General features: G+C 55.2%; 1 protein-coding gene across 1 annotated transcript; it reads right to left on the bottom strand.

The window, feature by feature from the left end:
- Nucleotides 1–3147: 3147 nt before the first annotated feature.
- SLC15A3 (solute carrier family 15 member 3) lies at nt 3148–11523 on the bottom strand. Its single transcript, XM_077819846.1, has 8 exons — nt 10960–11523; nt 9134–9417; nt 8870–9035; nt 7065–7160; nt 5367–5535; nt 4979–5137; nt 4410–4568; nt 3148–4022 (listed from the first exon to the last, which is right to left on the bottom strand). The coding sequence occupies exons 1-8, from the start codon at nt 11521–11523 to the stop codon at nt 3871–3873; spliced, it is 1749 nt and encodes a 582-aa protein (XP_077675972.1). The 3' UTR covers nt 3148–3870.
- Nucleotides 11524–16095: the final 4572 nt, after the last annotated feature.

Below are 16095 nucleotides of genomic sequence, written 5' to 3' on the forward strand. Positions count from 1 at the left end.
CTCATTCTCTGGCCCCATCTGCCAGCGTAGGCCATTCTTCCACTGGACTGTAGAGGGGAATGGGGGATGGCCCCTTGAGAATACCCCCTGCACTGAGGGGCCTTCCCAGCTGGTAAAGAATTGGGAGAAGGGCCTATCTACCAGCCCCCAGCAAACGAGGTGGATCGGGGCGAGGTGGATCAGGGGCGTGACTGGATTGCATTCACTGTGACTGTTACCTGCTTGCCATAGGAAGCAGCTCATAAATCAGAGCAGCCCTGGGGCTGCTCTAAGCTATCCCTGGGCCAGGCACAGCCCAAGAATGCAGGGAGCATGACGGTGGCTTAACACCAGCCCCATGCTGGAGGCTCGAAGAGGTGAGAGGTGTCCTCCATGAACAGAGTAATGTGCTGCGTGTGAGGTCAGCAGGAATATGCGTGCACTAGATTCACAGCCGCACAGTGAGAACAGACCTTTTTAAAAACAGCCTTCATCGAAAAGGGAAAGTTTCCGTCAGGGCCCGGGCCAGGCCACAGGGCTCCCCTCTCCCTGCTGTCCCAGCCTCCCCTCCCCACTGCCAGCAGCTTCAGCCTTTTTAACAGCCCAGCCCATCGGATCGATTATAATTAGATTTTCCATTGTTAAGAAAAGTAGCAGCATGGCTCCCTTCCTGAGCCTTCCTCTATGCGGGGATCCCAAATGGGAGAGATTTATAAACCTTGCTCTGAAGTTTCCATTTACAAACGGAGCTGAGTGCTGAGACACTTGGATAAATAGTTAATTTGTAGGGCTGGCAAATGAATAAAAAAATTTATTGTGAGATAAAAAAATCACGATTAATCACAGTTTTAAATCGCGTTTATTTAAATATTTTTGGATGTTTTCTACATTTTCAAATATATTGATTTCAATTACAACACAGAATACAAATATCGGGGGGAACCCTGTTAGTCGGTATCCACAAAAACAAGGAGTCTGATGGCACCTTAAAGACTAACAGATTTATTTGGGCATAAGCTTTTGTGGGTAAAAAACCCACTTCTTCAAATGCATGGTATGATGCATTTTCACTCCATGCATCGAAGAAGTGGGGTTTTTACCCACGAAAGCTTATGCTGAAATAAATCTGTTAGTCTTTAAGGTGCCACCAGACACAGAATACAAAGTGTACAATGCTCACTTTAGATTATTATTTTTGGTTACCTATATCTGCATAGTAAAAAAGAAACAAAATTGTATTTCAGTTCACCTCATACAAGTACTGTAGTGCCATCTCTTTGAAAGTGCAACTTACAAAGGTAGAGTTATTTATTTTTTTTACATAACTGCACTCAGAAATAAAAAAATGTAACACTTTAGAGCCTACAAGTCCAATCAGTCTTGGAAGCATGTCCTCTGGAATGGTGGCTAAAGCACAAAGGGGCATACAAATGTTTAGCACAGGGGTCGGCAACCTTTCAGAAGTGGTGTGCTGAGTCTTCATTTATTCACTCTAATTTAAGGTTTCGTGTGCCAGGAATACATTTTAACGTTTTTAGAAGGTCTCTTTCTATAAGTCTATAATATATAACTAAACTATTATTTTATGTAAAGTAAATAAGGTTTTTAAAATGTTTAAAAAGCTTCATTTAAAATTAAATTAAAATGCAGAGCCCCCCGGACCGGTGGCTAGGACCCGAGCAGTGTGAGTGCCACTGAAAATCAGCTTGCATGCCGCCTTTGGCACATGGGCCATAGGTTGCCTATCACTGGTTTTGCACATCTGGCACGTAAATACCTTGCAATGCCGGCTACAAAAATGCCATGTGAACATCTGTTCTCGTTTTAATTGTAAATAAGAAGTGGGCAGCATTATTGCCCATAAATGTAAACAAACTTGTTTGTCTTAGCGATTGGCTGAACAAGAAGTAGGACTCAGTGGACTTGCAGGCTTTAAAGTTTTAAGCTGTTTTGAGTGCAGTTATGTAACAAAAAAATCTATATTTGAAAACTGCACTTTCACCATGAAGAGATTGCACAACAGTACTTGTATGAGGTGAATTGAAAAATATTACTTATTGTTTAAAAATATTTGCACTGTAAAAAAGATAATCAAAAATAATCTGAAAAGAGCACTGTACACTTTGTATTCTGTGTTGTAATTGAAATCAATAGATTTGAAAATGTAGAAGAACATGCAAAAATATAATTTCAACAGGTATTCAATTAACAGTGTGATTAAAATTGTGATGAATCACATTTTTTTAATTGAGTTAATTGTTTTGAGTTAATTGCTTGAGTTAACTGCAATTAATTGACAGCCCTATTAATTTGTTATAGATCATTAGTCCATTCTGTCCCGTGCCGCTCTGCCAGTGGTGCCAGCAGCAATCGCCCACTTGGTCAATTTTCAAACAAGCACCTTTGTGCTCTCTCCCAGGCTGCTACTCGTCATAACTATCTGCTTTATCCTCCTGTCAAACTCTGCTCTGCCGGGATGCCTACCACAAACTTGCCAACTGGTGCACTGAGACCACTGAGCAATATTGCCTCATTGTTTCCTGGTGCTCCTCCAGCTGTCTGTTGTCTTTGACTTAGGTGAGGTGAGGAGGGACCAGCACCTTGTTCTGCATCTGCAACGGCACACGGCAATACTCATAATAATCTTACTAGCCACTTAACCAGCTCTAGTACCTTCTGCTGATGTGCTCAACAGCAGCTCTGGCACACACTGGTCATATTTTTAAGCTGCTTAGAACAGCCAGCCATCACGTATCAACCCCTTATAGACTGTTCGGAAGTGGACCCTTGCCATGAACTGCAATCCCCATCCTTGATAACAGGCCATTCCGTTTCAGTATCTCCCGCAGTGTTTGGGTTGCAAAGGCTCCAGGGGCAAGTCTTGTTCGTTTACAGAAATCTCTTTCCAGTGGAGTGTTGTTTTTTTACAGGAACACTTTTTTGCTTTGAGTTCTGCTGTGCTTTTCCCTGCATTATTTTCACGCGTCATAAAATTGTAAATAGATACTGGCTGGGCACTTAAGGGCCATTGCATTTACCCCTCTGTCTTTTCCACCGGGTGCTGGTGGCTTGGAGCACCTTTATCTAACTCCCTCTCCCCCCAGAATAAATTAAAGCCCCCACGCTCTAAAATTCCATCTTTACAAACACCTCCACTTGGACCAACCCCCAGAGAACAGCCAGGCACAACCCACCACCGCTGCCCTCTCCCCATCAGAGCCCATTTAGCATTACACAGAGTAACACGGATCATGGCAGTTCTGATGTCCTATCCACCAGCGGTGCCAGCAGGTTTGCCACTCTATGAGATTGTATCCAGCCTTTGCCCAGTTGAGCCCTGATATTAGTACGGGCTGAGGAGATTTTTCCCTTGTGTAGGATGGGGCAAATCTTCCACCCTCTCCTGGGCTCTGGGAATCATCCCCCAACCCCTCATTTCAAGTTCCTTCTGCCTGTTGATTTAACCCCTTACTGGTGCCCGTCCCAGGAGATCGGCCATGTCAGGACCCTGCTGGATGGCAAAACCCAGGCAAGAGAGGGAATCCTTAGGAATTCTGGACCTGGAGGGTAGATCTTAGAGCCTGGGGGTAGCCAAGGAGGCAGGACAACATTTCCCAAGGGTCTCCGACAAGGAGAAAGAGCAAGCCCCCAAGTGAGCCATGAGGGGGCTCTGCCCTTTAGGGCATCCCCCTCCCCCTTGGGGCTGTCCCTGCGTCCCGTGGGTGCCTTATGGGTGAGAGTCCCTGGTGTCCTACTAGGGGCATCCCTCCTCCCCCTTCCCCGGGGAGGTTTGCTGACCCAGCTGCACTGCTTGGGAGCAGTTCCATCCACCAGCCCAAGCCGGGCAAGTCACTGAGCAGAAAGGGGCAGCTGGAGGGGGGCAGGGTCTCCTCAGTCCCCTTCGTGGCCAACACAGGCGTGGCAGTTGGGTTGCTGTTGCCTCTCGTAGCGGCCAGAGATCCAGAAGAAGAGCATGCAGGTCACAGTCTGGATCCCAGCCAGGAGGAAGAAGTAATAGTCCATGTGGCAATTGTTAATGTTCCCTGGGGAAACAAGGGGTGAGCCGTCAGAGCACCCCCTCCTGGTACCAGACAGTCCCCTCCACCTCTAGCCCCTGCAGCACCCATAGCCCAGGGCACATTTCTCCCTAGACAATCAGTGCAACCTGGCACCAAGTAGACACCATCTTCTGCCACATTCCCAGCCCCAGGGACCCATCTCCCCTGGCACTGTCAGCAGAACCCTTTCCATGGAGAGCTCCCCCTGCTGGCAGTGGGATGATGAGGCCTGAGACTGGAGAACAGACCTATCTCCCAACCTGCCTCGAGCACCCCCTGTTGGCCCCAGGGATACATTTCCCACCCCCGACTCTGCTGAGCGGCTGCCTCTCTCCCTTTGGCTCTGTATTCGCCCCTGGACCCCACACTCACCGTAGTCCTTGGGGCAGTCCATCCAGCCATGCTCCGACATTGAGAGGAGAGTCAACAGCCCAGAGCCCAGGAGCGAGCCCACGCCGGAAATGAAGAAAAAGAGCCCCATGATGGCTCCCTGCATGGACTTGGGGGCCTCAGAGTAGGCAAATTCCAGCCCTGGGGGAGAGCAGAGAGCTCTGAGGGACCTCAGTAATACTAGGGCAAATGGACACTGCTTCTAGCCACCAGGGGATGGGATCAAACAGGCTGTTTGTTACCACGTCAGCAGATTGATGAGCTGGCAGCCCCAACCCAAGCACTAGCCTTGAACCTATCAGTCGCCCATCCAGCTACAGACCAAGCCTCATATTGCTTAGCTTCATGAAATCAGGGGCCATCACCTCCTGCCAAGATACAGCTGTAGTAGAGCTCTCTGCCCCCGCCCGCCCGGTGCAAGGGGCTGTTAGTCAGACCCGTTGCACATGCTCAGTCTAGCCCCAGCACCTGGCGCTTCACACCTCACCCGTGCTGCCTTATTGTTACTGAACCCCATCACGCTAGGCGCTGCACAAACCCAGCACAGTTACCTGGAATGCTGGCGAAGATTTCGCTGATGCCGATGAGCAGGTACTGGGGAATCTGCCACCAGATGGGCAGCGTGGCGGCAGTGTACATGTCCTTTCCAATGCGCTGTGAGATGGTCTGGTTGTTCTTCACATACTGCAGCCTCTTGGTCTCCAGGGTGCCTGCCGAGGAGGGGCAGGATGGATCAATGTGGCATTCCCCCACACACGCTCAGAAGGGGTCAGCCCCATCTGAGCAAGGCCCCATGAGCCCCTGATTTCAGGGCAGGGAGAGTCTATCAGCCATCCTCTGGGATCCCCCAACAATGCCGGTCAGCTCCAGCCCTGGCATTGGGCAGTAGCCTCCCACCCACCAGCCATGGCCTCCCTAGCCACGGGCACCAGGCGTTACCTGCCACAATGATAGAGGTGAGGCCAAAGAACATGCCCAGGGCCATCCTCTTCAGCACCGAGGGCAGCAGCTTCCGCCTCACCAGGAACGGGTCAATGACTCGATCCTTCAGCGGGACCAGAATCAGCAGGACTACCACATTGGCTAACAGGAGCCAGGCATCAGGGAACTAGGGAGAGAGAACTGGGTCAGAACCAGCACCTGGGCTAACAGAACCAGGCATTGGGGATCTAAGACAAAGGTGGGCAAACTACGGCTCGTGGGACCGTCCTGCCCGGCCCCTCAGCTCCTGGCCAGGGAGGCTACCCCCGACCCCTTCCCCGCTGTTCCCCCTCCGACGCAGCCACGCCGCTGCACGGGCAGCGGGGCTGCGAGCTCCTTCCGCTCTGAGCGGCATGGTAAGGGGGCAGTGCCGGCGTACCCGTGGTGGTAAGGGGGTTGGGTAGGGAGTCCCGGGGGACAGTCAGGGGACAGGGCGTGGTTGGATGGGGAGGAGGTTCTGGGGTGGTCAGGGGTTGGGGAACGGTGGGGGGTTGGATAGGGCATGGGAGTCCCAGGGGGCCTGTCAGGGGGCAGGGGTGTGAATAAGTTGGGGAAGTCAGGGCACAGGGAGGGTTGGATAGGGGGTGGGATCCTGGGGGGGCGTGGTTTAGGGCGGGGGGTCCCAGGAGGGGGCAGTCAGGGGACAAGGAGCATAGGGGTTGGATGGGTCGGGTGTTCTGAGGGGGACAGTCAGGGGGCGGGAAGTGGGAGGGGGCAAATAGGGGGCGGGGCCAGGCTGTTTGGGGAGGCACAGCCTTCCCTACCTGGCCCTCCACAGTTTCGCACCCCGATGTGGCCCTCGGCCAAAAAGTTTGCCCACCCCTGATCTAAGGAGAGAGAACTGGGTCACAACCAGCACCTGGGCTAACAGAAGCAGGCATCTCCTTGAGAAATGACTCTACAGCAACTGAAAACCCTTATTCTGAATCTCCTACCTCTCCCAGCCCTGACTCCTTTGGGGGGAGGGATAGCTCAGTGGTTTGAGCATTGGCCTGCTAAACCCAGGGTTGTGAGTTCAATCCTTGAGGGGGCCATTTAGGGATGGGGCAAAAATTGGGGATTGGTCCTGCTTTGAGCAGGGGGTTGGACTAGATGACCTCCTGAGGTCCCTTCCAACCCTGATATTCTATGATTCTATCATTCCTCCTGCTTCCCCATCCCCTCCCGCCCATAGGTGCTGGAACTAGGGGTGCTGCCGCACCCTCTGGCTGGAAGTGGTGTCCATTAGATACAGGGTTTACAGTTTGGTTCAATGGCTCTCAGCACCCCCGCTACACAAATTGTTCCTGGTCCCCTGCTCCTCTCCAGCTGCCCGGGGCCTGAGGAGAAGCGGAAGCAACCGGGATGGTTTCTGTTCTGTCTCCAGCCCGGCCGGTAACCACAACCAGTATCACATGCCGCTCACGCTGGGCCTCTCACAAAGGAGGGATTGTGCTGCCAGGGGCAAGTGATATCCTGGACCTGCCTCCCTGCCCAGGCTGGGCATGTCACCCGACTCGAATGGGCAGCAGGATTCACCCTTGCGGCTCAAGGTGGTCTCTTCCCTTGGCCTGGCGCCAGCCCTCTCCCCGTCAACCCCTCTTGGGGTGTCATCCTCAGCCCCAGCGATGCCACTCAGCCCCTGAACTGACGCCACTGTCTGCCCCAGCCCCTCACCGCGTAGCTGCTGCCCTCGCTGCTGCCTGTCTTGTTGTGCTGGAAGATGTTGGGGATGAAGAGGTGCAGGCCTTGCAGATAGTAAGTCGACTGCATCTGGAATGTAACAGGGAGGTCACTGTGGGGCTCAGATTCATGGAACATCCCTCCCCCCATCACACCCCTTGGGACTTCATCATCCACCCCAGTGATGTCACTTAGCGCCCCCCCACACCCCCCCTCTGCCAGGGGCATTGTGCCTCCTCTTCCCCCTTGAGTTGGGGTCATTGCCTGCCATCCCCACTGCATGCCCTGGCCCCCATGGGAACTGAACCCCTCTCCTACCCCACTGAGGTAGGGCAGAGACACCCAGCAGGAGGGCATGGGCTGACACCCCCCCACCCCGACCCTACCCCAGGAAACTCTGCCAAGCCAGGACTAGGGGAGCAGTGTGTGGGTGGCCCCCAGGAGAGGGTTAATGGGTCAGAGAGAGAGAGAGAGGCAGGCAGGCAGGCAGGCAAACTTTTTGGCCCAAGGGCCATATCTGGGTATGGAAATTGTATGGTGGGCCATGAATGCTCATGAAATTGGGGGTTGGGGTGCAGGAGGGGATGAGGGCTCCATCTGGGGGTGTGGGCTCTGGGGTGAGGCCAGAAATGAGGAGTTTAGGCTGCAGGAGGGGGCTCAAGGCTGAGGCAGGGGTTGGGTTGGGGTGTGGGAGAGGGTGTGGGTTCTAGCTGGGGGTGTGGGTTCTGGGGTGGGGTTGAGTATGAGGGGTTGGGGATGCAGGAGGGTGCTCCGGGCTGGGACCGAGGGGTTCGGAGGGTGGGAGGTGGATCAGGGCTGTGGCAGATGATTGGGGCATGGGAGGGGGTCAGGGGTGCAGGCTCTGAGCAATACTTACCTCAAGCAGCTCCTGGAAGCAGCAGCATGTCCCTGTGTCCCCCCCCCCTCCGCTCCTATGCAGAGGCACGGCCAAGTGGCTCTGCACGCTGCCCTGTCTGCAGGCACCATCCCTGCAGCTCCCATTGGCCTTGGCTCCCAATCAATGGGAGCTGTGGGGGCATTGCTTGAGGCAGGGGCAGCATGCATAGCCCCCTGGCTGACCCTATGTGTAGGAGCTGGAGGGCGGGTATGCTGCTGCTTCCAGAAGCTGTGTGGAGTCACGGCATGCACAGAGCAGGGCAAGCCCCTGACCCTGCTCCCTGGCTGGAGCACCAGAGTGGGGCGATCCCCAGACCCTGCTCCCCAGCGGGAGCTCGAGGACCGGATTAAAACATCTGAAGGGCTGGATGCGGCCCCCGGGCCATAGTTTGCCCACTCCTGAGATAGGGGGATGAGCTGCTGGCCTCTTGGAGCCCGAGAGAGGACAACTCAGGGAAAGTCCTGGCGCCGATTCTGGGAGGAAGGGCAGCCTCTGGCTAGGGAGGGGTGGGAACGGCTGCTGGCTGAAGACTCAGACCAATGGGATCGGCAGCAGATGCCAGAGCTGAGGAGCTCTTGTGGAGATGGACTTGATGGATTGTTCTGTGCTGGTCATGTGATGAAACCAGGCTTGGGAGAGGGGTGGAGGTAAAAGCTTGGAGGAAGCCTTTGTGGATTATTTCAGGGACATTGAGCCAGAGCTGCCCCTGGCCACGAGAGGGGGCTGTGGAGGCAGCACCCCTGTTTGAAGCCTCCACTACCCGAGGATCTGAGGGTCTCACAAGCACTGATGGTATTGATCCTCAACTCTAAGCTCCGTGAGGATGGCTCGATGCCAACCCCACTGCCAACCCCCTCTATGCATCAGCACAGCTGATGCTGCTGCTCTGCCGGCTACCTACCTGGAAGTAGACCATCCAGTACGGAATGAAGGTCAGTAGCACCGGCAGGATCTTGGCCATCACCTGGAAGTTGGCAAGATCCTCCTCGGACGAAGGAGCCCGGGGCTGTGATTTGCCGTCAAGGAGATGATCCACGCCCTGGGCTTCTGATTGGAGAGAGCTCAGCCTGAAGCGAAAGGGGAGAGCACAGACGGCGTGAGGAGGCCAGCATGAGCATGGCCCTAGAGGGGATGGGGGCAGCTGGGCCACCAGCGCCTACCCTACCTGATACGGCGCGCTCGGCTGCCACAGCTGCCTCGGAAGGCCAGCCTGAGCATGGCAGAGACCTGGCTGCCCGCAGGGGGCTTGGTGATGAAGGTGGGGGCGGCCAGGAGGAAGACGAGGAGGGCCAGGGCCACGCAGGCCGCGGGGATGGTGTAGCCGATGAGGAAGTTGACATTCTGCTGGATGAAGGCCACCACGAGCAGCGAGATCACGGCCCCGATGTTAATGCTCCAGTAGAACCAGTTGAAGAAGCGCCGTGTGGCGTTGCGGCCACGGTCCGTCACCTGCAGGGAGCGCAAGGCAGGACGGCGTGAGCCAGGCTGTGCTCTGCCTCTTCCAGTGAGGACCTCGTCCCCGTCCCCACTGTGGGAAGGGGGGTCCCAAAGGAAATGGGGGGGGATTAACCCTTTATGGGCTGTGGGGAGAGAATTTCTAGATCCCTGGCGGGGGCTGCCTCCCATCTCTCCCGCCCTTTGGGGAGCCCAGCAGATTCTAGGCCTGGCAGGGGGACTTTCACCACCTCCGCCCCAGGGACTTCCACCTGCAGGGAGCGCGTGGCCAAAACTGAGCCAAAAACACAGGGTGGGGGCTCATCCTTAACCTAGACCCAGCCTCCCTCCTTCCTGTCCTCTTCCCCCTTTCCCGGCCCCCTGCTCCCTCCGTCCCCCAGCCCTTCCCATCCTCTCACCCACCCACCCAATCAGGGTGCCCCATTGCAACAGCACCCCCTGAGGGTGTGGAGGGTGATGGCCCCCCTGCCTGGCTGAGGCTCTGCCTGGCTCCCCAAAGGGAAGGAGAGATGGGAGGCAGCCCCCTAAAGAGGTCTAGACATTCTCCCCCTACAGCCCGTAAGAGGTTAACTCCCCACCCCCATTTCCTATGAACCAGAGAAACAATCCCCTTCCCCCAGTTAGACCCCTTACCTCCCCGGATTGGGGGGGGAGAACTTCCTCACTCCCGGGGGAGACAGAGAGGATTAACCCCTTGCGCTCTGGGAGGGGAGATCATCCCGAGGGACGTTCTCCCTGCCCCCAGCCACGCCTGGGAACTCTGGCTTGTTTCTGGGGTGGTAAAGAGGAGGCTTTACCCATCATCTGCTGGGGGGGGGGGAGAGAGAAACAGCCCCCTCCCCCATAGCCTGACAGGGAAAGCCCCTGCACCCCCCATGTGCATTAATCTGTGGAAGCACACAGGTGGACTTGTGTGTGCCTGCATTTCCGTGTGTGTGTGTGTGTGTGTGTGTGTGTGTGTGTGTGCTTTTGCATGCCTGTGTGTGTAAGCACATGCGCACTTGTGCATGTTCATGTAAACGTGTTCTCACATGTGTGCAAGTTTGCAGGGGGAGGGGGTCAACGTGTGCCGTTGTCTGCATGGCTGCTCGCGTGGGCGTGCTTTTGCGCAAGGGTGTGCCAGATGTATTTGCGTGTGTGTGCCCCTGCGCCTGGGTATTCATGTGTGCAAACTTTTGTGTCGTCTGTTTGCATGCATTGCCTGTGTGTGTGCGTGTGCGTCCGTGCACCCACACGTGCTGCATGCATTGTCTCTGCCTCTGGGTGTGGGTGCGCGCGCGCGCATTGCATGCATTGCCTCTGAGTGTGTTTGTGCGCACGCATTGTATGCATTGCCTGTGCCTATGCATATGCACGCTCGTGTGTGTGTGTGCAACGTTAACCCTTTGGCGCTAGCCGGGGTGAGGGTCCTGCCCCGGGGAATCTCTTTGGGAGGGCGTGTGTGTGTATGTGTGTGTGTAGCCCTTTGTGTGCTGGACGTATTGCTCTCCAGGTTGCTTACCCTGGGGGGATGGAGGGGAAGGGCGAGCCTGTTACCTGGTCGGCGCCAAAAGGGGTGAGGTTGGCCTTGACGGAGCTGATGCCCAGTGCCAGCAGCAGCAGGCCGGTGTACATCAGAGGGGCGCAGTAGTGGCCGGGTGCCGACTGCTGGCACTCCCCACTCTGGTTCTGACAGGTATTCTGCAGCGAGTAGGCCGGCATGTCCCCGCACAGAAAGAGTCGCCCGTCCACTGAGGCCGTGGCGGGCAGCAGGCAGGCCGACACCAGGTAGAGCAGGAAGCTTAGCGTGATGGTCCAGTAGCGGCCCAGGTAGACGTCAGCCAGCCAGCCCCCGACGGGCGAAAGCAGGTAGGAGGCGCCCAGGAAGAGCAGGGAGGCCCGCGAGGCCTGTGACCCTCCCCAATTGAAGTTGCTGCTGTTGAGGTAGAGGACAAGATTGGAGACGATGCCGAAGAAAGCTGCCCGCTCCAGGATTTCCACCAGCAGCACGGCCGCACAGGCCGCCTTCCGGCCCTCGAAGGCATCCCATAAACCCCCGGCCGGGGCCTCTTCCTGCCCCAGCAGGGGCCGGCGTTCCCCTCTGCCACCATCCCGGGCCATGTACCGCCCTGCCTGGGCACCACACGGGTCTTCCTACTTCCCCTGGCCTTCTCAGCCTGTGCTCTGTCTGCCCTCGCTGTTCTGTCTGTCCTGAGCCTTCCCTTCCCACGCTCTGTCTGGCCGTCCTCCCCTCTCAGTCTCTGGCCGCCTGTAGCTCTGGCTGCCTCTGCCTTCCCTGCTCTGTCTCTTGCTCTCGCAGATGCTCTGTCTCACCCTTCCTGGGCGTGTTTTCTCCAATCTCTCAGGCCAGCTCCCACTTCCCCATTTCTCTGCTGAGTGGAGACATCATGTGACACCTCCCTTCCCAGAAATGAAATGAAACTTCCATCCCATGGGTTCCCCTTTCTCAGAGGACTGCTGCTGTGCCCTTTCCCCCTGTGTGACACCCTTCTTCATGCTTTTCCAGCCCTTCCCCAAACTTTCCCTTTACTCTCCTTTCCCCTGCTCCAGTCTTCTCCCAAGATGATTCCCTCTGCCTAATAATCATACCTAGCACCTTTTATCAAGGGATCTCAACATTCTTTACAAAGGCACTCACTATCATTAGCACCAGACAGGGAAACTGAGGCACAGAGGGGCAAAGTGACTTGCCCACGGTCACCCTGCAGGCCAGTGGCAGAGCTGGGAATAAACCCCATCTCTCATGAGTCTCAGTCCAGTGCTCTTTCCACTAGGTCCCACTGCCCCCAAGAACAGCTGGCCTGCTTAAGGCCAAGAGGGGCGGAAGCACTGGTGGAAGACTGTCATAGGACAGGATCTCCCATCCCAAACATGAAATGAATAGCTCATCGTGGCAGAGATATTACAAAAAACCAAACAAACCATCCTGTAGCAAAGGAAATGGAGGCAAACAGGAAGCAATAGTTCATTCTAGTAGCTCTTGCCCAAGAGCAGTTCTAGCCAAATGGGAACGGGTGCAAACAATGGGCTCCCAACAAGAGGGATTTAACTAATAACCACCCTGAGTCACTCCCAGTTGTCTCGCAGGAGTTCTGGAGAGCCCTGGGGGAGGGGCCAGAAAATAGGTGACAAGCTGATCCATAGATTTTCAGCCCAGACTGGATCTTCAGCTCCATCCTCAGCTCCATCACACCTAGGTGGTGATGGAGCTGCGGATGAGCCTTTTGCCATGGGGCTTCTGCCTTGAATGTTGCACAGCACCATCCTGGTGTCAGAACACAGGATAGGTGTCATTACCCAAAGCCTTGCGGTGCGTAGCATGGCCTTCCACCTCCCCCAAAAGCCTTTTCCTCCCTTCTGCCAGTATGCGGTTTGCAGATTGTGTGTCTCTCTCTCCAGTGCCCCTAGCTTTGGCTCTTCAGAAGGGCCTTTCCTACCTTCTTCCTCTCGAGGAAGTCCAGTGCACTCCTCCGTTCCAAACTCCCCTGCCAATGGACAGGAGACTCCCTAGGAGGACTGGAATCGCCACGCTGGATGAGGGCAGGGAGCCATCTGTGCTGCCTCCAGCTAGTGTTTCAGAAGGTCCAAGACCCTGACTGCTGATAGTTGTAGGATCACCATCTTCCCAGCCCCCATTAGAGGTTGGTTTATGCCCTGAAGCAGCAAGCCTAGGACCAGACCTTCCATGGCTGCACAGCAGCATGGCGCCACTGAAGTCAGTGCCGCGACACTGATTGATAACAGTTGAGGATCAGGCCCTTGTGATTTTTTTAAAGTCCTTCAGACTCTAACCTCTCCCATCCTGCCTGATTTCCCCCTCCCGCCATGGGTAACTAGTGTAGCCAGAACACCCTCTCGCCAGCAAAGTTATCCATTCCCTTTTGACAGCGTGCCTCAGGAAAGTCACTCCGCAAATTAATCCCAGTTGGTTTGTATGGCCACGTGGTCGTGTGGATTGACATCTGGCAGACAGCTCTTCCTCGGAGCTGTCATCTCTCGCACTGGTATTTCAGCAGCAGCTGCTATAAAAAATACACCCCCAGAGTTTCTATTACCAGTTGATATATGTTGTGATTTCTCCTTTTGATGCTGCCTCTTACGGAGCATGGAATTATTTAGTATCTGTCCTGTGATGTCTCCTCTAATTTGCTTCAAGGAGGGCCCAGTATTGAATGCCCTGCGAAAAAGATTGTGTTGTCCCTCTGCTGAGCAGTCCTAGGTTTCAGGGTCTTGCAGCTCAGCCGCTCATTCGAATGAGGCGGAGTGCAGGCTATTAGTACAGCTTGTATACCCCAGTCCCTGAAGAGAGGTGGCCACAAACAACATGCGGGCAAGCCCCTCTGTCAGGGATCTCAGTCCCAAAACCAGTGCTTGGTGCCCACGGAACAGCGAGAACGGATGCTAGTTATAGAGATGAAGGCAGACAGCAAACTCTCCTGCAGCTTGCCACAACTAGGAACAGAGGAATTGCCAGACTGGATCAGAGCCACGGTCCATCTAATCCACGGTCCTGTCCCTTCAGGGGAAGGTGAAAGAACCCTGCAGGAGGCAGAGGTGGGATAATTTGTCCCCAAGCAGGGTTCATCCTGGTCTTTACAAGAGATTGGCTTAAACCTTGAAACATATTCCTGCCAATGTTTTTGTTATCACTAATTATGGTAACGCTGGAAGTTTTTAATCTCCATATAAACATCCAATCCCTTTTGGAAGCTTGTTCAATTCTGAACCTCAACAACTTCTAGTGGCAGTGAGTTACACAGGCTCATGGCATGTTGTGTGGAAAGTATTTCCTTTCACTGGCTTTGAATTTTCCCCCTTTCATCTAGTGTCCCCTCGTTCTTATGTTAGGAGGCAAGGAGAGCAGAAGTGCCTGATCTCCCTTCTCTAGATCAGTCATTGTTCGATAGATGTGTATCATGTTCCCTTTCGAGCGCTCAGCCTGTACGTTCTCTCAGGGCCAAATCCTTCACCACTGGAGTCAGTAGGAGTTTAGCAGCTGACCTCAATGGGAGCAGGATCAGGGGCTTAATGCAGCTTTACTAGATGGAATATGTCACCCATCTGTGGGAGCCATCACCCTCTCCACTCACACAGTGTCACTTTCAGCCAAACGTGATGTAACCCGCGGGTGAGTGTGGGTTACATGTTCCCCCTCCCCCCCGCCCCCGTGCCTGAGCCATAGCCGCTATGTGTCTGTGACAGCCCCAGCTAGGGAGCCTTTGCTTTTTCGCTCCTACTGCAAATGCTCTAGAGGTTCCCCAGTTCAATTCCTGGTGTGCCCGCCAGGAAGGCAGCTGTCACAATGGCAACCCACATCCTTTAGGTTTTCAGGGCTGGATCCAAAGTCCACTGAGCTCAAAGGACAGGTTCCTATTACTTCCCTGGGCTTTGGCGCAGGGACTGAGTTTGTGGGTGTGATGGGGTGTACGCCCTCTCCCATGCAGAGAGAGGGTTAATGGGAGCATGGGCACTCAGATAGCCAACCTGTCTGCACCTGGAAGGAAGGTGAGGTAATTCTGTTTGCAGGCCCAGCTGGGGAGGAGCTGGGTGGCTGATTGCAGGCAAAGAGGCCCAAGGCAGTGCGGGAGAGAGACATGGATGCACAGCAAGCCTGGGGAGAGGCAGACAGGAGCTGGGCCGCCAGGGAGAAAGCCCAGGGAGGTGTCGTTCACTACAAGAGCAGGTGAGACCGTCGCAGAGCCTGGGAAGAGGGTGCAGAGGAGCAGAGCTGGGAAAGACCTCGAGACAGACTCAGCTAGGAAGTAGCTCAGGGAGGAAGCAGCAGGTCTGAGGGAGCAGACATGAGCTGCTTGCTTTAGGGCCCCTGGGCTGGCACCTGGAGTAGAAGGAGGGCCTGGGTTCTCCCACTGGCTACGGTGAAGCTGGGGTGAAACCCCCTGACACAAGGGGCAGGAGCACCGGCAAGCCTAGAGTGGAAGAGCTGGTGTGAGGCCGCCAGGCGATGGACCCTCTGTTACCCCAGAAGGGGTGGGATTATACATGCTCTGGCTGCAGGGCCGAGTCCCAAGAAGCAGACCACCGCAGAGCTGTGGATAAAGGGTGGCAGAGGAAGAGAGCCTGCTATGCTGTGCCCAGCCACACGGGGGCATGACAGCTGGTGAGTAGCTGTTCTGCAGTGGGGTTCCTTCTTTCACAGGGCAGTGGTAAATAGCCCACGGGGAAACCACCCCCCCCCCCGCACCACACCTCTCCCAGCTGTGCATGGCAGCCCCGGCCCCCTGGCATCTCTATGCCATGTCAGTGAGCCTCCTCGAGAGGGCAGCCTGGTAAAGCTCAATGGAGCATGTGTTTTGATGCCATCTGAGGCACGGCAGGGGGAGGGGGGCGCCGATGCCCCAGGTGTCCTGCGTGTGACATTTCAGCAGTTCCCTTTGACAGATGCTTCGCGTGCCCCACATCAGGCCCTGACTAGCCACAGTCAGACGGGTGAGCAGGAGCGTCAGAGCGAATAGCAACAAACTCGATAGCAGAAAGCCCCGGGGGAGTGGAAGGAGCCGTGCTTAGCATCGTCAAAATAGCACAGTGCACCTAGCAATGCCCCACTGGGATGGCTGGCTCAGAAGGGCAGAAGAAGCCCTAGAGCAGGTGTCTACCCGGCTTAGTGGGTGGAAGACCGAGAAGTGGCTATAATGGTGCTGAATGCCCGAAGCT

Source organism: Eretmochelys imbricata, chromosome 6 (genome assembly GCF_965152235.1).
Source record: "Eretmochelys imbricata isolate rEreImb1 chromosome 6, rEreImb1.hap1, whole genome shotgun sequence".
Lineage (NCBI taxonomy): Eukaryota > Metazoa > Chordata > Testudines > Cheloniidae > Eretmochelys > Eretmochelys imbricata.